The 23139-nt window shown below is 44.7% G+C and overlaps 1 protein-coding gene across 1 annotated transcript in view; it reads left to right on the top strand.

Moving 5' to 3' along the window:
- The first annotated feature begins 5980 nt into the window (after window positions 1–5980).
- ZDHHC9 (zDHHC palmitoyltransferase 9) overlaps window positions 5981–23139 on the top strand; it is a 30722-nt gene continuing 13563 nt past the window's right edge. The window contains exons 1-3 of the mRNA XM_082864098.1: window positions 5981–6049; window positions 7242–7543; window positions 18137–18297. Of these exons, the coding sequence (XP_082720224.1) occupies window positions 7377–7543; window positions 18137–18297 (328 nt within the window). The 5' untranslated portion in view covers window positions 5981–6049; window positions 7242–7376. The remainder of the gene's footprint in view (window positions 6050–7241; window positions 7544–18136; window positions 18298–23139) is intronic.

The following is a 23139-nucleotide window of genomic DNA, read 5'->3' as shown; positions in this document are numbered from 1 at the left end:
CAATACCTGGAGCAATTAAAATGAGATACAATTTCTTAACCGTCAGACTAACAAACAGCAAGTGTACCTGCAGGGAGGAAATGCCTCTTGTGTCCATTGCTGGCAGGTGAATATGCAGCAGGCTTTGTATTTTCCTTGAGTTTTTGATTGCCTTTTTTTCTTTTTTTGCTGTGGGTCGATTAAACATATGCTGTCTTTACCATATCTCTGTTATTTCCCAGCTTTCTCATTTTGTCTAGTGCTCAGAATAAATTCTATTTGTCTAGAAGCCCATTTCCTGTGTTAATTCTATCCAATTCTTTGCATTTTCACATTTGATCCATGGACTTCTTGTACAGATTTTGTTTTTCTTGACGTTTCTTCATTGCCTCTTTTTGGATTATTTCTTGCATTCTGTGCCTTTATTGTATCCTCAGTTTTCCTAGCTCTTAAGCATACCATCTCTTTTGCCAACTTCCCTTTTTCCTGGATGACTCTTTTTATGTTCTGTACGGTGTTTTTCTGGGCTGGTTGTTTCCAGAATCAGCCTTAGTTTTTGTGTGTTCAGTCAATACCGTTTCCTCCAATTTCTGTCTTCCAGACATTTGTGAAATATACTGTCATCTAATGCCCCTCTTCTCTTCTTTGTTATGAGCTTATGCCTTTTTAATCCCTTTACTATAATTCTAATGATGTCTTAGGAGAGAGTGGATATAAATGCATGTGGTCATTCTGCCATATTGAAAGAGAGGTATACAGCCTTATAATAATTTTTTAAATCTTTCTAAGTCCTAAAATTAATAATACTCCTTACAACTAATTCAGACATGAAAGAAGTGTATAAAGTAAAACTTAAAAGTTTGTTCATCACTCTCACTCCTCAGAGGTAACCACTGTTCAGTAAATATCCTTCCAGACTTTTAAAATAAAATATACGTACATAAAATCATACACTTACACACACAAAATGTTTTTTTAAATTTTATAAAGTTTGGATTTTATAAAAGTTTAGTTACTTGGTTTTTAAACTTAGTATATATTGGGCATACTTACATGTCAGCAGATAGATACTTAATTTTTTAATGTAAAATCTTTATTGAAATATATACACATACATACAGGAAGGTGATAGTCTACCCTTTCCTGTGTATACAGTTAAAGAACTTTTTGTTTCCTAACTTTTGCAATGACAAACAATGTTATAGTGAACATCTTTGTACATATATCTTTGAACATATGTGCTAGTGTTTCTCAATAGAAGTAGGATTGTTGGGTCAATGGTTATATAATGTAAAAATATTAAGAGATACTACTGAACAGCCTTACTGAAAGATTTTTCCAATTTCCTCTTCTATCAACAGTATTTGAGAGGGTACACCCTTCTGAGGCAAGCTCTCCTTAAAAGGTTGGAGACTCTGCTGTGTGTGGTTGAGAATTGGACGCAATTGCCCTGTTTCATGTTTATCTTTAATGACTTCACATGAGCTGGTCTTTTTTTGCTTAGAATATTTGAAGTTCCTTAGAGCCTGGGATCATGTCATTTACTTCTTTGGTATTTCCCATAGTGCCTAGTACAGGCTGGGCAAACTGTGGGTGCTTGACACATACTTAACTGACCGATAAACCAGCTTATAGTTTTGGGCTACACAATCCCTTGAGGTCAGCTCCTGGAATGAGAAGACTGGGCAGAGTGGGAGGCTAGGGCTGTGCTGGGTCAGTATCAGATGCTCTTACTTAGACATCAGGTTTAGACCATAATCTAGGAACCTAAGCTGTGAGCACCTAGCACAATCCCTGGCTCGGAGGAGGTCCTTAATAAATGGTCTCTACTGATGTTATTATGACTCCTGTTTAGTGAGAGGGTAGTCTTAGGACTAGTGTTGAGGGGTCTGACACAGCATCTAAAATCATTCCTGGTGGAGTCAGAAATCCACAATCTAGAGATGAAACAAAATTCAGAACCAGCGAGAGCAGACAGGCATCAGAGGCAGAAGCAGAGGCTGGGTTTGAGCAATTTAGTTGCATTGTGATAGCACCTTCCCTGTCATCCCAGGCAGTTTTTATTGGACTTCTTGTATGTTTGGCTTTCACACGGTGGCGTCTTTAAGGTGCTTCTCAGCCTCTGACAGGAGCCAACAATCCCAGCACAGTGATGTGAACACAGAAGTTGTGTAATGAAAGAGATGCCGTTGATCTCTCACCTGTTGAAACAAATAATGTGGAGGCCATATTGAGGATTCACTTGAGGTGATGGTGCTACGTAACCGCCATTCTACTAGACCAAGATTACAGCTCAAGCTTTTCCCAAGCAGCAGTAGTGTTCCCCGGGGATTGAGAAACTAAGTGGCCAGTCAGATAAGGATTAATTTCAGTGACGGATTTAGAGGGTCTGTAAACATGCGGCACATGGATGACAAGGGTTCGACAGAGTGAAGAATGGGTCTCCTTCTTCTTACCTTTCTCCCCCAAGTCAGCAGTGCAGGTCAAGGAGGGAGGTGGGAAACGGCAGTTACCACAGACGTCATTAAAACATACAACATTGATTGTGTTTCTCCTATATGCCAGACATTTAGCACACACACATTACCTCCAATCCCCTTTATCACTCTATGAAGTGGGCATTAGCTGTATTTTACAGATGAGGAAATTGGCTCAGAAAGGAGAAATTACTTGCTGTAGTTTACATAAGCTACTAAGTAGCAGAGCCAGGATTTGAACCTGGGTCCTTCTGGCTGTAAAGCTTTGGAGCTTTCTACTATGCACACCATCCTGTCTCTTCTGCGTCAGTGATAGCAGCCCAGGCCTCAGGGAAACAGCTGTTGCTTAAGAACACTAGTTGGTCATGTGTGGACAGGGTGTCCGTGGTTCTCTCCTTTGCTCATCAATTCATTCTACAAATATATGTTTATTTATAGCCAGAAAGTAAGGAGAGGAGAGCAGGCCAGGTAGGTGAGGTGGGAAGGGACACTTGTGTGGGTAGGAGAGCAAGGGGGCATGGAAGGGTTGAGGCTAAAGTAAACAGAGAGGAAAAAAAAGGCCAACAAGAGTTGACCGCAGGATGCGGACTAAGTTTTGGGGTCTGTTCTTGGATACAGTACTGAAGGGGTCTCTGGGTGTTTACAGAAGAGATGTCTGAAGCAACACTAACAGGCAAGCTGCAACCCAGTGGCGGCACTCAGGATCTGAGGTTGTTCAGACAGCACTTTACACCTACACACCATGAACACACACTCACACAGGAACCATCAATATGGAGACAGGTGCTTTTAAACAAGCACACCAGAATATATGTGACCACACAGTGGAAGCCTGGACCTTTATTCCATGCTGTTTCGAGCACTCACCATGTGACTGTAACTCCCCTTCAAAGAGGTCAAAACCGATTTGGACGCATGAAGTCTAGAGATTTGTGGAAGAGCAAACAGAAAAAAGAAAGAGAAAAGAAAAGAAAAGAAAAAAACGATCTTAGTTTATAGTCACAGTGTAGTTGGGTGTGTGTATTAAGACTTTCGGGATTATATAAAACGATGTAATGACATAGAAGGAATCGGTATGGAATGTTTGTCCATATACATTTTCCTTATTTTTCTTTTAAAGGTGAGCACAAATAATAATAGATTGTAATAAAGCAAACCTGACCTACACAGCCACTTAATCCCAGAGGGAATGTGACCCAGAGGAGGGAGGGGCAGAGCTCAGGAATGTGTTGCCGTGACACATTGATTCCAGGACGCCCCGGGCTTCATCTGCACCTGAGATATGGACAAAGTATGTTTGGATGCTGTGGAGGTTTCTTTTTGTCCGCTCCCCAGTTAGGAGGATGGCAGCTGGGGTGACTGTGCCACTCCCAAGGGCACCTGGTGTACACAGGCTTGGGAATCCAGGGGCCTGATGGGGCTGAGGGACGTTCCTCTCCCTTCCATACCAAGTGTGTGCAATACCAGCAGCCTCCAGGATTTAAAGGGGAGAACTGGAGGCAATGATACTGATCATAAGGTTCATAAAGACTAAACCGATGATTATAATCAGCATGAGTGCTGGGAAACAATAGAACCTTTATAAAGACATACTTTCCCCTACATATTAATTATAACACATCTCTTTCATAAGAGAATTACCTAGTGATTTTTTAATCCTTTAAAATTTTTGATTGAAGGGTGCCATGAAAGTTTCAAATGTAACTATCATTAGGTAGCATTTTGCTTCATATCATGTGGGACCCAAATCCTGTAAAAGGAGAAATAGTTCTTGACCATGCACGTGGTCCTTCAACTAACACAAAAAACTGCTTTGGGAAGAGCGTTGGCAGTCTCTTTTGTATTCATTGCAAATACCTTCACCCTAGAGAAACTTTATTCAAGCTCAGGAAAATAGCTGACAATCTGGGCACTCTCCCTAACCGTGTGACAGGTAAGGAAAGGCCACCTTTAGCCCTCTCTCTTATTTCCCTTTATATTTGGAAGCCAAGAGCCATCCTAGTGGAAACAGACCTAGTGTCTTTTAAAGTCTACTGTATAATATTGATACTCTGGTTCTCAACTGTTTTCCCCACTCCAATCTTACTCTAAAGGATGCCACTCGCTCAGATCAGTAGCAGTGGCTCATCATGGTAATAACTGCCCTGCTGAGGAAGGCGACAGAAGGAAAGAATCAATGTGGTTGGTGGGTGGAGATTCTGCCTTGGATTCCCGCTCCCCGCTCTCCCCGCCCCGCCCGCCGCCTCATTTTCACAAGCTCTTCAAATCTAATACGAATTTACAAGCATTTTGGGGCAATCTTTACTTCATTATCTACCTGAAAGAATTTACGTCCTGTAAGTAGAGTTTCTCTAAACTCATCACTGTCAATTTTTTTGTTTACGATACTGCAAAATTATTCTATTCTTGGGGACAGTTATTCCTTTCAAGTTCCTTTTTACGTTTGTTTGTTTTGTTCTGAAAGCCTTAGAGCTGCAGGCCAGGGTGACTGGGACAGAGGTGGGGTCCCTACCTAGTGAATAGGACTTGGGAGGCAGAGGACTTGTTTTTACGCCGGTAAAGAGTAAAATCCCGAGTCGCAGTTGATTTCATGCAAGCAGGGCTGGAGAGGCCCAGGGAGGACCTAGTCTGGGGTGAGCACCGGGATCTGTGAGCCAGTGTTGCTTCAGCGTCTCACAGTACGTGTGGGGGGAGGCAGGTCCCCTGTCCCTCCTGGTCCCATTGGCACTACCCTTCACCCCAGTCTCTTTGGAACTATATTAATAGAAGGCGACACTTCACATTGGCGCTCAGACCCCAAAGGGAGTCTGGCAATGGCTTGGCAGGTGGGCAAGAAGCCGGGAGATGGGTGGGAGAGTGGGGCGGAGGCATCGTCGAGCGGCGTTTGGCTCAGCCAATGGTAGTTCGGGGCAGGGGTGGCAGAGGCGGAGGCACCGAGGAGGATCAGCCAATGGAGGGCGAGCAACTACTGGAACGACCTGGTGACGTGAGGAGCGTTCCATTCGCCCAGTGGTGGGCGGCTGCCACAGCTGGTTTAGGGCCCCGACCATTGGGGCCCCTTGTCAGGAGGAGGCAGCCTCCGAGCTGGGGAGAAGCCGCTGCCACCTCGGGCGGCCGACGCGGTCCCCTGGGACAGTGCACTTCCTGGCCTCGGTTCCCGGCCGAGTTCTGTCTCGGGGTTCAGGTAACAAGGGGTGGGGGTGGGGGTCTCCGGGGTTCGGCCGCGTGGTCTACCGCTCCCGCGGCTGCTCCGGGACGCGCGGACCCTGGCTCTCCCCTTCTCGGCTAGGCAACTTCCGAGCCCCTGGCCGGGGGTGACTACACGTGGCGGGGCGTGTGTGAGTGTGTACGAGCGTGCGGAGGTGGCGCACGTCCCAACCTGCCCGGGGCGGTGGTCGGCGGCGTGGCCGAGGCAGGGCGGGCCTCCCGAGGCCGCGCCCGCCGCCCGCCTGGGACTCCGGCCTCGGCCCCGTGCCGTTGGGCTGGTCGCTGGTTCTTGACGGATTTTGATCTTTGTTCTCCCAGGCCCGGCTCCCCTTCCTGGTCTCTCTTCTCTCGCTGGGCCGGTTTATCAGGAGAAGATTGTTTTCCAGGTTAGTTTTACACAAAGGAAGTGTTCTCTGTACCTCTGGTGCCCCCTCCCCTTTCCCAAGCCTTCCACCTTCTCCTTTCCCTGCTCAGTTCCTCGTCTCTCTTGGGACCCTTACCCTCTCCAGCCCAGGAATGATTTCGAGTTGGTTGTTTCTCATCAGTCAGTTGGGCTGCAGGCTTCCGCCTCATTCTTGCCAGCGCGGGGCATGTGGTATCAGTAAATAGAGGCCACAGCACCCGACCTGAGAGGAGGAGAAGGGTGGCAGTGGCAGAGAAAGGCTGGGCCTGGGGATTCAGGATGCTAAGTGGAGATGGTACTTCTGAAATGTCCCAGAAAGCACCTTTATGACTTTTCTTGACTGCTGCCGTCCCCCCCTCCCGCCCCTCCTCCCCCCAGCCATATCAGAACCTCTCCTGCTTAAGTCAGCCTTTCACCTACAGGTCTGTGATGTGGTTTCATTAAGATTCCCACCAATGTTAGGCTAGACCAGCAAGGTTGGTTCATTTCCCGGACTCAGGAAGTTAGGAGGGTTTGATTAGGGGAAATCTGTTTTGAGTAAATACAACCTGGGTTTGTGTACAGAGTGTCCACAACCTCCTAGCTCTGCCAGAGGATGACTTGTTCCCTGGTGTGATTCACATTTGAGTGGCTAATTGAAGAAAGAAGGCGAAGAACTGGAGGAGGGGTGGGAATGGCTCCTTAAGGGCAGAAACTCTACTATTATTTTTAGAGTCCTCTTTGTGATGATTATAGAAAAATATGGTATAGTGGAAAGTTCCCTGGACTGAAAGTCAGCAGACCTGTTTTCTTGGCTTCGCTTCATGGCTTTGTGACCCTGGAGAAGTTATCTCCCCTCTTCGGTCTTCACTTTAGTCATTTCCAAAACAAAGTAATTGGGCCTATCAACTACAAAATCCCTTCTAGTTCCAAGGTTCTATGATAATCACATCATCAGTATTATATTGGAAGTAAAGGGGTATATTTAAGAAGATATGCTAGCCCCCTTCTCTTTTTGAGAACCTTTAACCTTTTCTTCTTTTAGGGGACAAAAACAGATTGGAAATAAACTCTCCCATTTCTTCACCCCCATCCCTTCAAGCAGTGCTCATCTTTCTGCCTCTGGGAAAGGAAGATTGAACTGCATTTTCTTGTTCCTGTCTCATTTGTGTGTGTGTGTGTGTGCTTTTTCTTAGGGCTAGAAATTGGACTTCTGATGATGTTTGACCCAGCGGCAGCAATAGCAGGCAACGTGATTTCAAAGCTGGGCTCAGCTTTTGTTTCTTCCCTCTTGTAATCACAAAACCCATTTTGGACCAGGAATTCCAATCATGTCTGTGATGGTGGTGAGAAAGAAGGTGACACGGAAATGGGAGAAACTCCCAGGCAGGAACACCTTCTGTTGTGATGGCCGCGTGATGATGGCCCGGCAAAAGGGCATCTTCTATTTGACCCTCTTCCTCATCCTGGGGACGTGTACACTCTTCTTCGCCTTCGAGTGAGTTTCCATTGAGTACAGTTGCCTGATTATGGTTACCTTGGGTCCAGGGGAAGAACCTTCTTTCTGGGGAGTTTGTGGCTAGTCCTTGGATGGCTGTCATTGTCCTCTTGGGCAATGTCTATAGATCATGCCAACTGAATTCATTGCTTTGAGCTTACAGCAGAGTATGTGCCTCCTAGAAACACCAAGACCCTTGATACCAATTTTATAGCACTGATTTTGGGCCACCCTTGGAACACTTGGGAAATAAAAGAGTTTGTCTTTATTACTCACCTCCCCTTTTCAGTGGTCTCCTTAGGTGCTTAGTGACAGACTGCCTCTTCCCTACCCCTCCTGAGCCTAGGGGCACGCCCCGTGGTCATAACTCCACCCCATAATACTCACTTATTCTGTTATTCTGGGTCCTATTTCCTTAGGGCTCAGCTCTCAGTTAGCTGTTAAATTGAAAAGCCAACTGAATTGGGAACCTGCAGATTGGTTCCAGCCTCAGCTGTGCCACAATCTAGCTGTGTGTGTGGCACATATGTGCTTATTAAATGTGAGTTGCTCTTTCTTTCACTCAAAATCGCTCAACATAAACAACTCTCTATTCTGTGTGTGCCTGATACCAGCCTTGGAGTTATTTTTTCTGTGATGTAATAGCTAGTACTAGAGCCACTGTTTGAAGTCCGTGTAGGTCACTGCTCAAGGGAAGTGGCCAGTTGGATTCTAGGGTACTGTGGCATGACTCCTGGGTATTCTGAGAATGCTGTACACTCTAGGGCTGGGAGTAATGCTGATCGGTTTGGGATTACAGTATTATGAGGAAGGCCTTGAGGAGCCAAGAGGTGTGTTTGTGGACTGTGAACCACACCTAATAGGAGCCTGCTACAGTTCCTGTGCCCCGGTGACCTGGAAATGGAGCTCCCATGAGGGGGTGTGGCCATGGGACGGAGGACAGGGCTTCTTGGCCAGACTTCGTGGGTAATTAAAATGAGCTCTGGTCTCTTGGGGCTCATTTTTGTCTTTCTTCTATAAGGGCTTCAGGCTTACCCAGTGCATCAAGAGTGATTTTTTTGGGGGTTGCTTTACCGGACTTTTTTTTTTTTTTTTTTTTTTTTTTTTGCGGTACGCGGGCCTCTCACTGCTGTGGCCTCTCCCGTTGCGGAGCACAGGCTCCAGACGCGCAGGCTCAGTGGCCATGGCTCACGGGCCCAGCTGCTCCGCGGCACGTGGGATCTTCCCGGACCGGGGCACGAACCCGTGTCCCCTGCGTCGGCAGGCGGACTCTCAACCACTGCGTCACCAGGGAAGCCCTTTACCGGACTTTTTGATGTTTGCAGCTGGCTTGAGTAACAGCTGAGGAAGGAGGGGGACGTAGTTTATAACAGGGCGAGGAAAGTAAGGTCAGAGGACCTCTTTGTCAAAGGCACTTCTGTTGCTGCTATTGCTGCTGACTTTGTAAAGTATTTGGCAAAGTCAGACAGTTTGATGTTGGCTTCTTAGCTGCTTTCCAGTCTGAGTTTCATGGCTGAGTGTGTGTGTGTGTGTGTGTGTACCTATGTATGGTACAAGTGGGTGTGTGCAGGTGGGCAGGCATATGCATAACATTAAAAAAAATGTTTCCCCACTCCTCACCCTTCTCCAAGTTTTCTTTGCTTTATTCCTGCCTTGCTTCTTTTTGGAAGTGCAGAGATGAACTCTGCTTTCTATCATTCTCACTCCTTCCTCTGCTGAATCACTAACTCTTTTGCCACCCTCCCTGCCCCGCCCAGGGTTAAAGTTTTGTGGTTGGAACCATTCAAAACAGAGATGAGATTTGTTTCTAGACCCTGAGTGAGCTGGTAATTCTGGGCCCAGGAAACCTCTGGTTTGACTGGCCAAGGGAACTTGAAATTTGGAGCTACTGGCATTTGACCCTTTTTGTATCTGGGATCTGTTCCACTTCGGCCCTGAAGGCCTCTGAAGAAAACTGCCTGTGGGATGAAGCTTGTAATTAGCCAAGTTACTGTTTGACAGAGGCAGGTTGGGTTTTCTACCAAGATGACTTTTCCCCCAAGTTATTTCTTGCGCTTTGCCCTCAGATATGAAGGGCGAGGTTGTTTGTAAACTGCCCTGGGTTCCAGCTGTCTGTGGGGTAAATATTTTTGAGGGTAGGGCTTGGGGGAGGGAGTAAGGAGGCCGGAGGGGAGAAGGAAGTAAACGTGTTAGCTGAGCAGTGGAGTGGGGAAGGCTACATCTGACCAAAGGGGAGAGGACCCTGGCAATGAATGCTTTTTTTACTGAGAATGGTAGAATCTGTGTTTGTGAGTGTGCATGCATCTGTCTGTCATATGCAGACACACAGGCACTCTAGGTGGCAGCTGCCTTGAGCCTAACCAATGACAGGCTGTACAGAGGATACCAGCATGCCTCTGAGGAATGACATTTCTTTCTGGTTGACCTTTTTCTTTGGGGTCTGTAATTTACTACCCACCACATGGTGGTGGATAGGGTTTGGGGGCAGAATATGGGCTCCTTCGCTAGTATGAGAACTTAGGGAGACCTCAAGAAATCAGCTGGGGGCTTCCCTGGTGGCGCAGTGGTTGAGAGTCCGCCTGCTGATGCAGGGGACACGGGTTCGTGCCCCGGTCCGGGAAGATCTCACATGCCGCGGAGCGGCTGGGCCCGTGAGCCGTGGCTGCTGAGCCTGCGCGTCCGGAGCCTGTGCTCCGCAAGGGGAGAGGCCACAACAGTGAGAGGCCCCCGTACCGCGCATAAAAAAAAAAATCAGCTGATCTAGCCCCCTGCCTTCAGGCAGTTGAGGGTGTCTGAACCACCAGTGACAAAGGGCTGTCTCTTTTCATCTTTAAACTGTCTAGGAGCGTAGACTGTATATCCCCTGGCTGCTGCATTTTGGCCTTGAGGAAGAAAGTTCAGATCTTGAGGCACATCTGGACCTGCATTTAGTAACAGCGTCCTGCTTGCAGCAGGTGCATAGGAACGAGTGCGAGGTGATTTATAACCACCCATGGCACAGCCCTGGGTCAGCCAGATGGCTTGAGAAATCTGGTCAGGCGTGTGGGCGCCCCTTGATGAAGAATATGCAGTGTTAGTAGTGCCAGTGGACATCTTTTTATTTTTGGATTTTGCCTTTACACGTTTAGATTTCTCAAAGGAGGGACCTGTAATTTTCAGTGGACAGACAGTAGGTTGAATACGTAAAATGAACAAAGGTGGTCCATCCAGGAGCGAGTTAGCTCTGTATTGTTAGAAGTGTTTCCAAAGAAGCTGGGTAGCCATCTCTCAGGGCTGCTGTCACAGAGTGGATTCCTGCCCAGGATGGGAAATTGGGCTAGATTATCACTAGGCCTCTTGCAACTCTGAGAGTCTGAAATTCTATATAACTCTTGTGTCTGTCTGGAAAATTCAAATACACACACAGAAAAGGAGGGGATAGAAGATTACCAGTAGGTAGCTGTATTTTAAATGTAATTGTATCTGTAGTAAAAATGTCTTTGAATTTTGAAGCAGAGTGTAAATTGTACAGTACTTAAAAAAAAAGAATTTCCTTGCAAGTAGAGATTATCATACTAAGTGAAGTAAGTCAGAAAGAGAAAGATGAATACCATATGATATCACTTATATATGGACTCTAAAATGTGACACAAATGAACCTATCTATGAAACAGAAACAGACTCAGGGACGTAGAGAACAGACTTGTGGTTGCCGGCGGGGGTGGGGTGGGGTGGGGAAGGGATGGAGTGGGAGGTTTGGGTGAGCAGATGTAAGCTTTTATATATAGAATGGATAAACAACAAGGTCCTACTGTACAGCACAGAACTATATTCAGTATCTTATGATAAACCATAATGGAAAAGAATATAAAAAAAAGAATGTATATATAACTGAACCAGTTTGCTGTACACCAGAAATTAACACAACATTGTAAATCAACTATACTTCAAAAAAATACTTTAGTTAAAAAAAAAAAAACTTCCTAATGTATTCTTAGGATGAGGTATTTAGGAAGTGTGAGCTTTGAGCACATGAACCATTCTCAGTCCTTTTTGCCCAAACCCTGTCCAGCTTGTGTGATGAACACATAGCAAACAGCTTGGCCGGGAATGTTAGGACACTATAGCAGAATGACACTGACAACCTGTGAGCTGTCCAGCTACTGAAAGGCTATTGTGGTATTTAGTCAAATTCAACTTCCTCATAAAGCTTGGGGAAAGGACCAAGTGCACTGTGTTCTGGAAGTGGCTTCCTAGCTGTCTCTTTTAACGTTGTGACCGGATCACTAGTGGGGTCAAGGTCCTGAGACTTCTGTTGTGGCAAGAATGATTGTGTGACTCTTGACCCCTGAAGTAGAAGTAGTTTGCTGCTATGATCAGTGCTTATGCCTCACTGTGCTATATCTAGAGGAAACCGTATCAAGGCACTATCAAACCCTGTTGGACTGACCCTCCTGGGTGCTCCTGATGTACAGAGGAGTCGTTGAATTGGATGAACTGAAAGAAGTTTTGTAGCACTGCTTAGTAATTGTCCCACTTCTAGCCTATTCATATTCTACCTCTTTTTCAAGTCCCTTCTTGAGTCTTCCTTCCTTCATGAAATTTTTCTAGTAATTTCTGCATTCTCAGGACTAATTGTACATACCAGTCATTTAATATGTAATTATATGACATTTTTTATATTTCTGAATTCTGTGGTGATTACACTTCAAGCTCTTTCAATGTCAGGGACCATCTTCTGTGTCTATGTGGCCCCCACAGTGCCCTCTGCCAGGCCTTTCATAGAGTAGGTGATCAATAAATGTTGCTGAATTGATACATTCTGGATGCACTTAAAATGTAACAGTCTTGACTCACAGAATCATAGAGTGATAGAGCCGGAGGGGGCATTGGAGACTATCCCTATCCTTTTGCAGGTGACAAAACCAAGTCTACAGAAATGGGGTTATTTCATCAAGATCGATCGGCCAGCCAGTGCCTTTATATGACACTACTTTTTTTTTTTTTTTTTTTTTTTTGCGGTACGCGGGCCTCTCACTGTCGTGGCCTCTCCCGTCGCGGAGCACACGCAGGCTCAGCGGCCATGGTTCATGGGCCCAGCCGCTCCACGGCATGTGGGATCCTCCCGGACCGGGGCACGAACCTGTGTCCCCTGCATCGGCAGGCGGACTCTCAACCACTGTGCCACCAGGGAAGCCCTATATGACACTACTTTTCATCTCATTGTTACCGTTTGAATACGGAATCGTGAAGACGTGCAGATTACTGAAGATGTGCATAGTGCTGAGTGCTGGACACGCATATTCTGGGGTCTTGCTAGCTAGTGTTTGTGTTACCTTAGTGGACTCCAGGTTATTTTGGCCTCCCTAGCCCATGCTCCTAGAAAACGAAGGCGTCTTTGTGGAAAACTGACAGTGTTCCAGCATGGCATTCTGGTAGCCTTGCAGGGACAAGGGAGCCCATGTCTAAGTGTGAACTTAGCAAGTAAGCTTTGTGTGTTACAAGAGGTTATCACTGCTGTCGCTGCCCCTAGTCCCTGCTGCCGGGATGAGGACAGCTCAGAGAAAAATTAAGCAGTGTGTGCTCCCTACCATGTTACCCTGTGGGTGATGGTGATGAAAGGGACACCGTGTCCCCATGGACAGGAGGAAGAGAAGAGGCAATCTGATAACAAACTTAGCAGATTTGAGGAGACACAGGGCTGGGTAGACCAAAGCCGGACTCTGACATGGCAGAATATCTGTGCCTACAGTGACAAGGTCCAGGTTCCTGAATTCCTTAGGTGAGATTAGGAAGAGGAAAAAGTGACTTTATCATGATCTCTAACCAAGAGAGTATTCTCTGCAGAGCTGCTCTATGGAGATTCAGTCTTGTGCTTATCCTGCCCAAGATTCTGTCTGTGACTTGGTCAACCAAAGACAGTTTTAGAAAGGCATAGTTGCCTCTTTGATATCAATCTGTTAACAGTACTTAGCTAAACTCAACTTCCTGATAAAGCATGTCCCCTGAAGAAGGATTGGGTCATGTCTCCTGACCAGTGTGCTTTCCGTTAACAATTCTTTACGGTTCTGTCATTCAGAATTCATCTGTATATTTTCAGCCTCTACTACCTTTTGTGGTAATGAGTTTCACACTGTCAGTCTCCACTGAATGAGTCTCCCATCTTTTGAGAATGAGTCTTAATTGAGTATAGTGATCGTCTATTTTAAGAAAAGTGAGCACAAAGAACAGGGATGTCCCTAGCATGCCTACATCAGTTGAGATGTTTATTGAGGGAGAGGAGTCCTAAATCTTCCTCCTCAGAGATGCCAGAGGTGGTATTGTGTTTAAGAACAAAAAAAGGCATCTTATGCCTCTTGCAATAACAAGAGGCTAGTGAATTCAGGGTAATGAGGGAGATGTGTCTGGAATGGAGCAAGGAGGAGGCAAGAACCTTATGATAATGATTAGATAAGGCCAGTTCAAGGAGGGCCTCGGAATACTGGCCTGAGGAGTGGGGGGCTTAATATAATAGGCAGCAGGGAATTGTTCTAAGTTCTTGATCAGGAGGATATTATAATTGAAATTTTTTATATTTGTTATAATTGAAATGTGAAATTTATTATTATAACTGAAACTTGGCAACTACTTAGCAGGTTTGCCTGGATAGAGATTTTGGCCTTCCTCAGTGAGAGGATGGCTCATTTGCCTCACAATTGAAAAGGTCCCTGTTTGGTTAATTTTCCCCACTGCTCCTGGAGCAAAACAGCGTTATGCATTTTCCTTTGACCTTCACATAGCAGTAAATCTGGAGGGTGATATTAAATTATGTTTTTAGTGTCCAAGGAAACTTTTTCCCTCGTAGCAGACTCTGAGTGTCATCAGAAGAATGTTGAACCAGTCTTATGGGTGGTTGTACGTGTTTACTGTGCTCTAGAGGTAGGTCATATGTAAAAGGACAGACAGCCATCCATATCAGGGAGGACTTATAGCAAAGGCTTATTTCTATTATCTGGGATCAAGGGCCATTATGGGGCTCTAACCCTTGGGCCATTCCTGCCGTTCCAAGCACAGCTCTTCCTTAAAGCCAACTTTAATGGCTGCTATGGGAGCAGTTTCAAGCAGCCATCAGCTTCCCAAGAGAGCTCTTCTCTGACCACTTACAGTCCTTAGAGTCTGACTCACCATGTGAACACTTGATTATTGGTCTTATCTTATTTAGCTGTTTCATATGTTAGTTATGTTTTCCTCAACAAAATTAACTCCCATTTCTCTTGCTCTTCATTTGTTAGACCCATAAATACTTGTTGGCTGATTGATTGCGTTGATAAAAGGACAACAACAAAAAGCATAGCAAGAAAGCTATTAGGGAGACTTTGAAGCAGAGTATAGAACACTAGTCCACCCTGCCAGTCTGTGAGGCAGCCCTGCCATGGAATCTGTCTGGTTTCTTACCAGCTCCCCTCATGAATCTCTTTTGAGTTTTTTGTGTGAATTGAAGTCTGTGTCATTATCATTGTCCCTCCAATGAACGCTAGTGTGCTAGGGATGGGGGATGGGACATGACACACCAGCTCAGCCTGGCACTGCTGGTTACTGCTGGTCAGTACCACCATGTGGGAGTCCTGTCGTCTAGTCCAGCTATGGAAGCCTGAGGCCAATCGAGAGGTTGGTAGAGGATGGCTTAAAATGATGATGTCTCTTCAGGTGGCAGAAATGAAGACTTAGTGGGCACATGGTTGCATTTATAAGATTCACAAGGGAGAAAAGCAACTTCTAACCCCCTGGTACTCTGAAGACAAAGGAGAGTTCTGTGTCAAGAAGTGTATGGATATCATTATTCATATCGATATAGATGGAAACTACTACGGGGTTTCAAAAACAGCTTATATTTGTGGATGACAGATCCGTGTTTCACTAGGACAAATTAGTGATGTTTGAGGGTACTCCTGACTTTTGAGGTCGATACTGGGAATTACCCCCAAATCTTCACATAGCTTATTCCTATACAAGACAGATCTCTAGCTTACTGCAATTATGGGACTGACCTAGGTGGGTATTAAAGACAGACAGATGGGTTGTAGTTCACAGTGGTCTTAGCCGCTGGCTCTCTTATTTCTTCTTATTCGGGGTAGAAAGGCCTGCTGGTCCCACATCTGCCTTGCCAGCCACACCCACTCACTAGTGACAACTGGCTGCCAGTATCCTTGTCTCTGGAGAACAATACAATGGGCCTGTTGTGTACTTGTTGACATACAGAGTGGATTGTTTTAGCAGGTGCAGATGATAGTCTGTGTGGAGATTACAGAGACCTTTATCCTTAATGGCATAGTGTAATTGAAATCTAAGTTGTTCTTTGTCTGGTCAACAAGCAGGTGTTGAAATGGGACTTAGTTAAGCTTGGGTCTTCTGTGCATGGGGGCGACATTAGTATGTGTGTGTGTTCTACCTTCTCTGTATCTTTTCCCTCTAATAAAACAGTTTAAACTCCCTTAGGTGGCCAATCAGATGGCTCTGATTTTTCTAAGGGTTTTCGTTGGAGACTATATACCCAGGGCAGTTTGAATCCTGGAGACGTCACTTCTTTGTTTTCAAGAGTGATTTTAGAGATGGGCAGTGATGAGGAAGATGGCTGTTTTCTGTCAGCATGGTAATTTCATTTGGCTTGTTTGTGAAACGGAGCCTCGTGATTCTCCTGTGTCCTTTTGGGTCCCTGATAAGTGGAGGTGACTTTTCTGAATTCACTTCTTAATTATCTGTACCAGTGAAGGGGAATAGTGGAAAAGAGGGTAATCCACAAGCTAGTGATATGGAAGGACCTTCATTACCCTGAACTCAGTTAGCCAGATCCTACCCTTGGCTTTTAGGAGAAGGAAAAAAATCTTACAAAAGCAAGCTAAGACCAAGGATTTTATTAAAAAACAAACGAGCAGGCAAGCAAACAAAAAGCCACAGAAATCATTTTGCAAGTTCATTCTGTATGTTCACCTTCATGGCAAACTGCTCAGTACAGTTGGTTTGAACTCCCCATGCAGTCGTGTGTGTGGCACGGAGGCAGGGGGAGGATCTCATGGGGATTGTTCCAAACCTGCAGCGAAGGTACAACCCAGGGTTAAACGTTTACTCTGAGTGGACAGCAGCTTGCTTAATCCCTGTGCAGATGAGATAAGCCTTTTCCTTAGCTTACTTTCTTCACTCTGCCTCTGGTCCTTGCTCATCCACTTATAGTCTGCCTCCAAGAGAAGATGTCTATGTTGAAGGAGAAAATATGCCTCAGGAGGAGGAGAGTAAAAATAGGTCAGTGGTAACTCTAATTACGTATTCCCATTTATTTGGTTTGATACTCAGTTCAACTCGACAAGTATTTGTTGATAGCCTCTTTGTTCTCATACTTGTATTAGGCTCTGGGAGATAGAGAACCGTGATGATAATGTTAATAACTGACGTTTACTTAGCGTTTACTATGTGTCAAGGGCAGTTCTAAGCACTTTATTTCTATTCATGCATTTGAACCACACAACCACCCTATGAAATACTGTCATTATCATCCTCATTTCACAGATAAGGAGACTGAAGTTAACTCAGTTACCCAACTAGGAGCTGGTAGAGCCAGAACTCAAACCCAGGCATTCCCACTCCTAAAAGACAAGGTTCTTGCTCTTATGAAGTTCAGTTGGGGGAGATGAGGTCAACATAGTGAAAAACAGTGCAGTTTAGGATAGGCCTTTGGAAGAGCCAAGACCTCGCTAAATCCCAGATTCTTCAGCTATTATAGATGTAGTGTGAGAAGTGGATGCTGTAATGTGCCTAAAGAGCTTAGTGCATATGGTGTGTTCTCAATAAATTGTGGCTGTGATGATGACAGTGACGGCATTGATGGCTTTGGATCTGAAATAAGAGTAGAGCTGGGATATCCAGAGAGAAAGAGGAATGGCCTTCCAGGTGAATTATGGAAAGAGGGGAACAAACATGATGTTGAGAAGGGGTGCTAAGGAGATACAATTTTCTTATTCCCTTGCTTATGGTCACTAGTCACCTATTGGCTCAGCTCTTTGAGGAAGGAAGACGAGTGAGTGGATGTTGCAGAGTCAGTCAGCAGCCCTGAAGCTTTTCACTGGCCTTCAAGCACGCTGGACATACCGTCTGTCTGACACTGGGACTCTGCTTCATGACTGATCCTCATCTTTTCTTCCCCCTCCTTGAGCTCAGGCCTAACGCCAGATGAGTGGATATGAAAAGCTCTAGACATTCCCAGAGTGAGAGCAACCTATGGTGCTTACAATCCAGGTTCAGTTGGGTCCCTGACCTGAACAGGTATGAGCCTTTGCTGATGTACAGAGGAAATGTGACCCCCAGCAGGCTGATGGGAGGGACTGGGCTTGAGGGTAACGGAGGTTCCTTAGGCTATCTTCTGTATGTTATAGGTGGCATCGATCAGTGAAGTATTTGTTGAGCGCCTAGTATGTGCAGAACCAAATGTTAGGACTTTTCAGTAATTCGAGAGAAGTAAAATATACGGTCCCTGCCCTTGAGGTACTGTAATTTTGTTGTGGAGATCAGATTGACATACTGGTAACAATTCCAGGTCAGTACAGGGTAGGAATAACTAGATGTTCAATTGCTTGCTTTCTTCAGATGCCGCTACCTGGCTGTCCAGCTGTCTCCTGCCATCCCTGTGTTTGCTGCCATGCTCTTCCTTTTCTCCATGGCTACACTGTTGAGGACCAGCTTCAGTGATCCTGGAGTGATCCCTCGGGCCCTACCAGATGAAGCAGCTTTCATAGAAATGGAGATAGGTGAGTTTTCTAACCAGCTGGCAAGATATTGTACAGTGGGTGGCTTTGATTAGTAAGGGAATGGAATCATAATTGTAGTTGCAGACTAATAATCACTTCTAGCCTTTTCCCTCTGAGATCCTGAATCTGAGATCATTACTACCCTGTGAAGAATATGAACTTCATTCTTCCCTGTTCTGTGTTGCATTTTAGGAGGGATATCTTGCCAAGGTCCTGCTGCACTGTTCCCAAGAGGATTTTTTAAAAAACTTTTTGGGGGTCGTCAACTCATTTGATTTTTTTTTGTATTTATTTAATTAATGTATTAATTTGGCTGTGTTGGGTGTTCGTTGCTGCTCTCAGGCTTTTCTCTAGTTGTGGTGAGCGGGGGCTACACTTCGTTGTGGTGCATAGGCTTCTCATTGCGGTGGCTTCTCTTGTTGCGGAGCACAGGCTCTAGGCGTGTGGGCTTCAGTAGTGTGGCACATGGGCTCAGTAGTTGTGGCTCACGGGCTCTAGAGTGCATGCTCAGTAGTTGTGGCACGCAGACTTAGTTGCTCTGCGGCATGTAGGATCTTCCCGGACCAGGACTTGAACCCGTGTTCCCTGCATTGGCAGGCAGATTCTTAACCACTGTACCACCAGGGAAGCCCAATTCATTTGATTTTTTTCAAATTTATTTATTTATTTATTTATATTTTTGGCTGTGTCGGGTCTTAGTTGCAGCACGCGGGATCTTTCGTTGCAGTGTGTGGGCTTCTTTCTAGTTGTGGCTCGTAGGTTTCTCTCTGGTTGTGGCACGCGGGCTTCTCTCTAGTTGTGGCATGTGGGCTCCAGAGCGTGTGGGCTCTGTAGTGTGGCACACAGGCTCCAGAGTGCACGGGCTCAGTAGTTGCAGCATGCGGGCTTAGTTGCCCCGCAGATGTGGGATCTTAGTTCCCCGACCAGGGATCAAACTTGCGTCCCCTTCATTGGACGGTGGATTCTTGACCGCTGGACCACCAGGGAAGTCCCTCATTTGATTTTCTTGATGAAAACTATAAACCTCTTCATAAAAATATTCTTATATGCATCACATACATACAATTTTGGATATAATTTCAGGGATTCATAGATGTTTTGAAGCACATGAGTGGGTTTCTAACCAAGGATTCCTGCTTTAGGGGAACACACAAGATGAGAGGGGACAGGAACCATTGGGAATTATAGGAATGGTAAAGGAAGTAGTTACAGGCTAATCACAGTACAGTCTGCAGCTCAGGGTAGGGCTCTTTGGGACAGAAATGAAGAGCTACACTAACCAGGAGCCAGGGTGCCTTCATGAGTTGAAGCAGAACATCCCAGGACTCGAGGAGGGGAGCTCCTGGGAGACTCCTGGGAGCTCACACTCCTGGGAGACTCCTGGAGCTCACACTGGGAAAGAAGGCTCTGATGCCAGTACTAGGAGGGACTGGAGCCCACCAGATCCAACAGTGGTGCCTACCTAAATTGTTCTCAAATCTGGTACCCAAGTAGCTAGAGTCAGCATCCAAGCCACGTAGAGTAGAAGAAAGGGACCCAGGACTTGTAAGACTAAAAGCTGTACCATTGGTGTACCAATCTGTGGTTAGCCTTTAGTTCTTTCAGGTGCTTTGTTATTGTTGTTTGTTTGTTGGGATTTTAATATTTTATTGAATTAAAAAGACAGACACATTTGGGTTCTAATAGGTATTATATTTATATATTATTTTTGAGAGAATTTACACTTATATAATTATTATGTATAATTATCCCCAAGAAGATAGTACATCTTTCTGTATTTTTAGACTGAATGTTGTGCCCTTTAATAGAATTTTTATAGTTTTTTTTAATATAGTTTCTATACTTCTCATATTGAGTTTATTCCTGTTTATATGCATGCTATTGTCAAGGAAATATTTTCTCCCAGTTCTAGTTGGTTTCTTTTTTTTCCCCCACAGTTTTATTGAGATATAATTGGGATATGACTTTGTGTAAGTTTAAGGTGTACAACGTTTTGATTTGATACTTTTTTAGGTTGCTTTGAAGGCTTCCAGCTTTTGTATTTCTTTTGTTTATTTAGCTGTGTTTATTTAGCTTCTTAGTGGATTTCTTTTTGAAAAATTTCAGCCTATTTTAGTTGCGGTAAGGGGACATAGATTTGTGCACATCTGAGCTCAAACTACTTAGGGGTGGGGAGAAGGTGGGAATTGTGGGAAGGAAACAGAGGCGAGGTGTGTTGGCGCAGCTGGAGTTGGGGGAGACCTGGACTAGTTAGGAGCAAGATAGGAAGGGACAGTTGTGAGTAGTCTTTTCTCTCTCTGGGTTAGTCTTTTGTCCTCCTCTTTCCATCACGTATAGAGAAACTGAAGGTCAAGGCAGTGCCTTGGCTTGATCTTGCTTCTCACAGCAGGCTGTTAGCAAGGTTAGCTCTGTTTTGCCAGATTGCTGGGCCCGGGGCCCAGGCTTAAGCTGTCAGGTTGTTACCTCTGCATTTAGCATGTTTCTCTCAATAGTAGAGTGCGTTCTTGAGTTCATACGTATGTTTATGTTAGCAAGTTTTTGTCAACTTACATTCAGCCCTGTACTGGGTATGCTGTGGGTAGGGTCTGGGTGGGGGAGAGAAGAAGACATGTGGTTGGTTCCCTTGCATCATAGCGCACCTCATGGGATGGGAGAGCCTTGAACTCTCTCCCAGGTGCCCTCATGTAAAGTACATGCAGAGGAATGTTAGGGTGGCATGCTGGTACTTATATCATCCTCTAATGAATAGCTATCCCCATTCTTTAAGACTTGTGTCACACTGTTATTGTTTGATTTCACAGCATCCACCCCACTCCGCTAAAAAAGGAAAAAAGTTCCATATGGCAGATATTTTTAAAATCAAAGTGAATTGAAAAAATATTCTGTTTTTAGAATTATCCTGCACAGCAAGGGTGCAATGAGACAGGCACTCTCATATGCTGCAGACGGGCGGGCATGCAAATTGATACAATCTGTCTGGGAAGCAGTTTCCCAATAAGTGATATGGGCTTTAAGGGTTCATACCCTTTGAGCCAGTAATTTCACTTCTCTCAGGATTAGCTAAAGGAAATAATCAGAGATTTACACAAATACTTGTAGAAGGATTTTTAATGCATCATTTTTTCTTTTTCCTAGCTATTTTAATGCCAGCAACTTCATATATTACTGCTCAGACTTCAACATGCTTTTCTTTTTTTCTTTATGTTTTAGAAATTAATTTTAACACATGAACATATTCTTGAGGAAGGGAGGAGGGGGTTGGGATTAGGGTGGAGATCAAAGGGGACTTAAGCTTTGTCTGTAATGTTTTAAGTTTTTGCATGCAGCATCATTTAAATAGCAAAATACCAGAGGCAACTTAAATGCCCAATAACATGAATTGGTTAAATAAATTACAGTACATGCATATGATAGAAAATTGTATTGCCAGTAATGATGTTTTCAGAAAAAAATTAACAACCATGGAAAAATGCTTACTGTATAACGTTAAGTGAAAAATACAGGGTATAAAATTGTATCTAAAATATAATCTCAAATTTAAAAAATCATGAATGTTTATTTATTTGTTAAGAGTAGAAGGAAAGGGACTTCTCTGGTGGCACAGTGGTTAAGAATCCGCCTGCCAATGCAGGGGACACGGGTTCGAGCCCTGGTCCGGGAAGATCCCGCATGCCGTGGAGCAACAAAGCCCGTGCGCCACAACTACTGAGCCTGCGCTCTAGAGCCCGTGAGCCACAACTACTGAAGCCCACCCGACTAGAGCCTGTGCTCTGCAACAAGAGAGGCCACTGCAATGAGAAGCCCACACGCTGCAACGAAGAGTAGCCCCTGCTCGCCGCAACTAGAGAAAGCCTGTGTGTAGCAACGAAGACCCAATGCAGCCAAAAATAAATAAATAAATAAGTTAAAATTTATTTAAAATAAAAAAGAGTAGAAGGAAATATACCAAAATGCATAAATATCCCTGAGTTGAGAGACCATCAGTGATTTTTTTTGTCTTCTATTCATATTTTCTGTTTTTTCCAAATTTTTTACAATAAGCATGTATTACTCTTATTTTTAAATAATTGTTTTTCTGATTCTAAATATTACCAGTCTTTTTTCATGCATATATTTTACTTTTGCAAGGTAAAATGCTTCTTTTTAGTGTACAGTTTCATTTTTCAGTATGTTGTGAATATTTAAAATGTGTACATCATTTGAAATGGCTGCATAATATTCCATCCCATGCACGTATCATAATGTACTTAACCAACCTTCTATTATAATATTAAGGTTATTTTCAGTCTTTCACTATTAAAAGGGACTTCTGTGACAAATATCCTGTGTTACCATCTTTTGTACATCTCTTTGTAATTTTGATAAGTTCCTAGAAGTAGAATGGCTGGGTCAAAAGTATACACATTTAGGAGCCTCCCTGGTGGCGCAGTGGTTAAGGATCTGCCTGCCAATGCAGGGGACACGGGCTCGAGCCCTGGTCTGGGAAGATCCCACATGCTGCGGAGCAACTAAGCCCATGCGCCACAACTACTGAGCCTGTGCTCTAGAACCCGCGAGCCACAACTACTGAGCCCATGTGCCACAACTACTGAAACCTGCGCACCTAGCCCATGTTCCGCAACAAGAGAGGCCATCGCAATGAGAAGCCCACACACTGCAATGAAGAGTGGCCTCCGCTTGCCGCCACTAGAGAAAGCCCGTGCGCAGCAACGAAGACCCAATTCAGCCAAAAATAAATTAATTAATTAATTTTTTTAAAAAGTAAGCACATTTAAAATTTTGGTAGTCACTGCCATATTGCTTACTGGTAATGTATAAAAATACCTTCTCCCTATCCTTGCC

The sequence above is a fragment of the Leucopleurus acutus genome (genome assembly GCF_964270905.1).
Source record: "Leucopleurus acutus genome assembly, chromosome: X".
NCBI lineage: Eukaryota > Metazoa > Chordata > Mammalia > Artiodactyla > Delphinidae > Leucopleurus > Leucopleurus acutus.
Note: the sequence above shows the minus strand (reverse complement) of the source record. Positions and strands in the feature narration are given on the sequence as shown.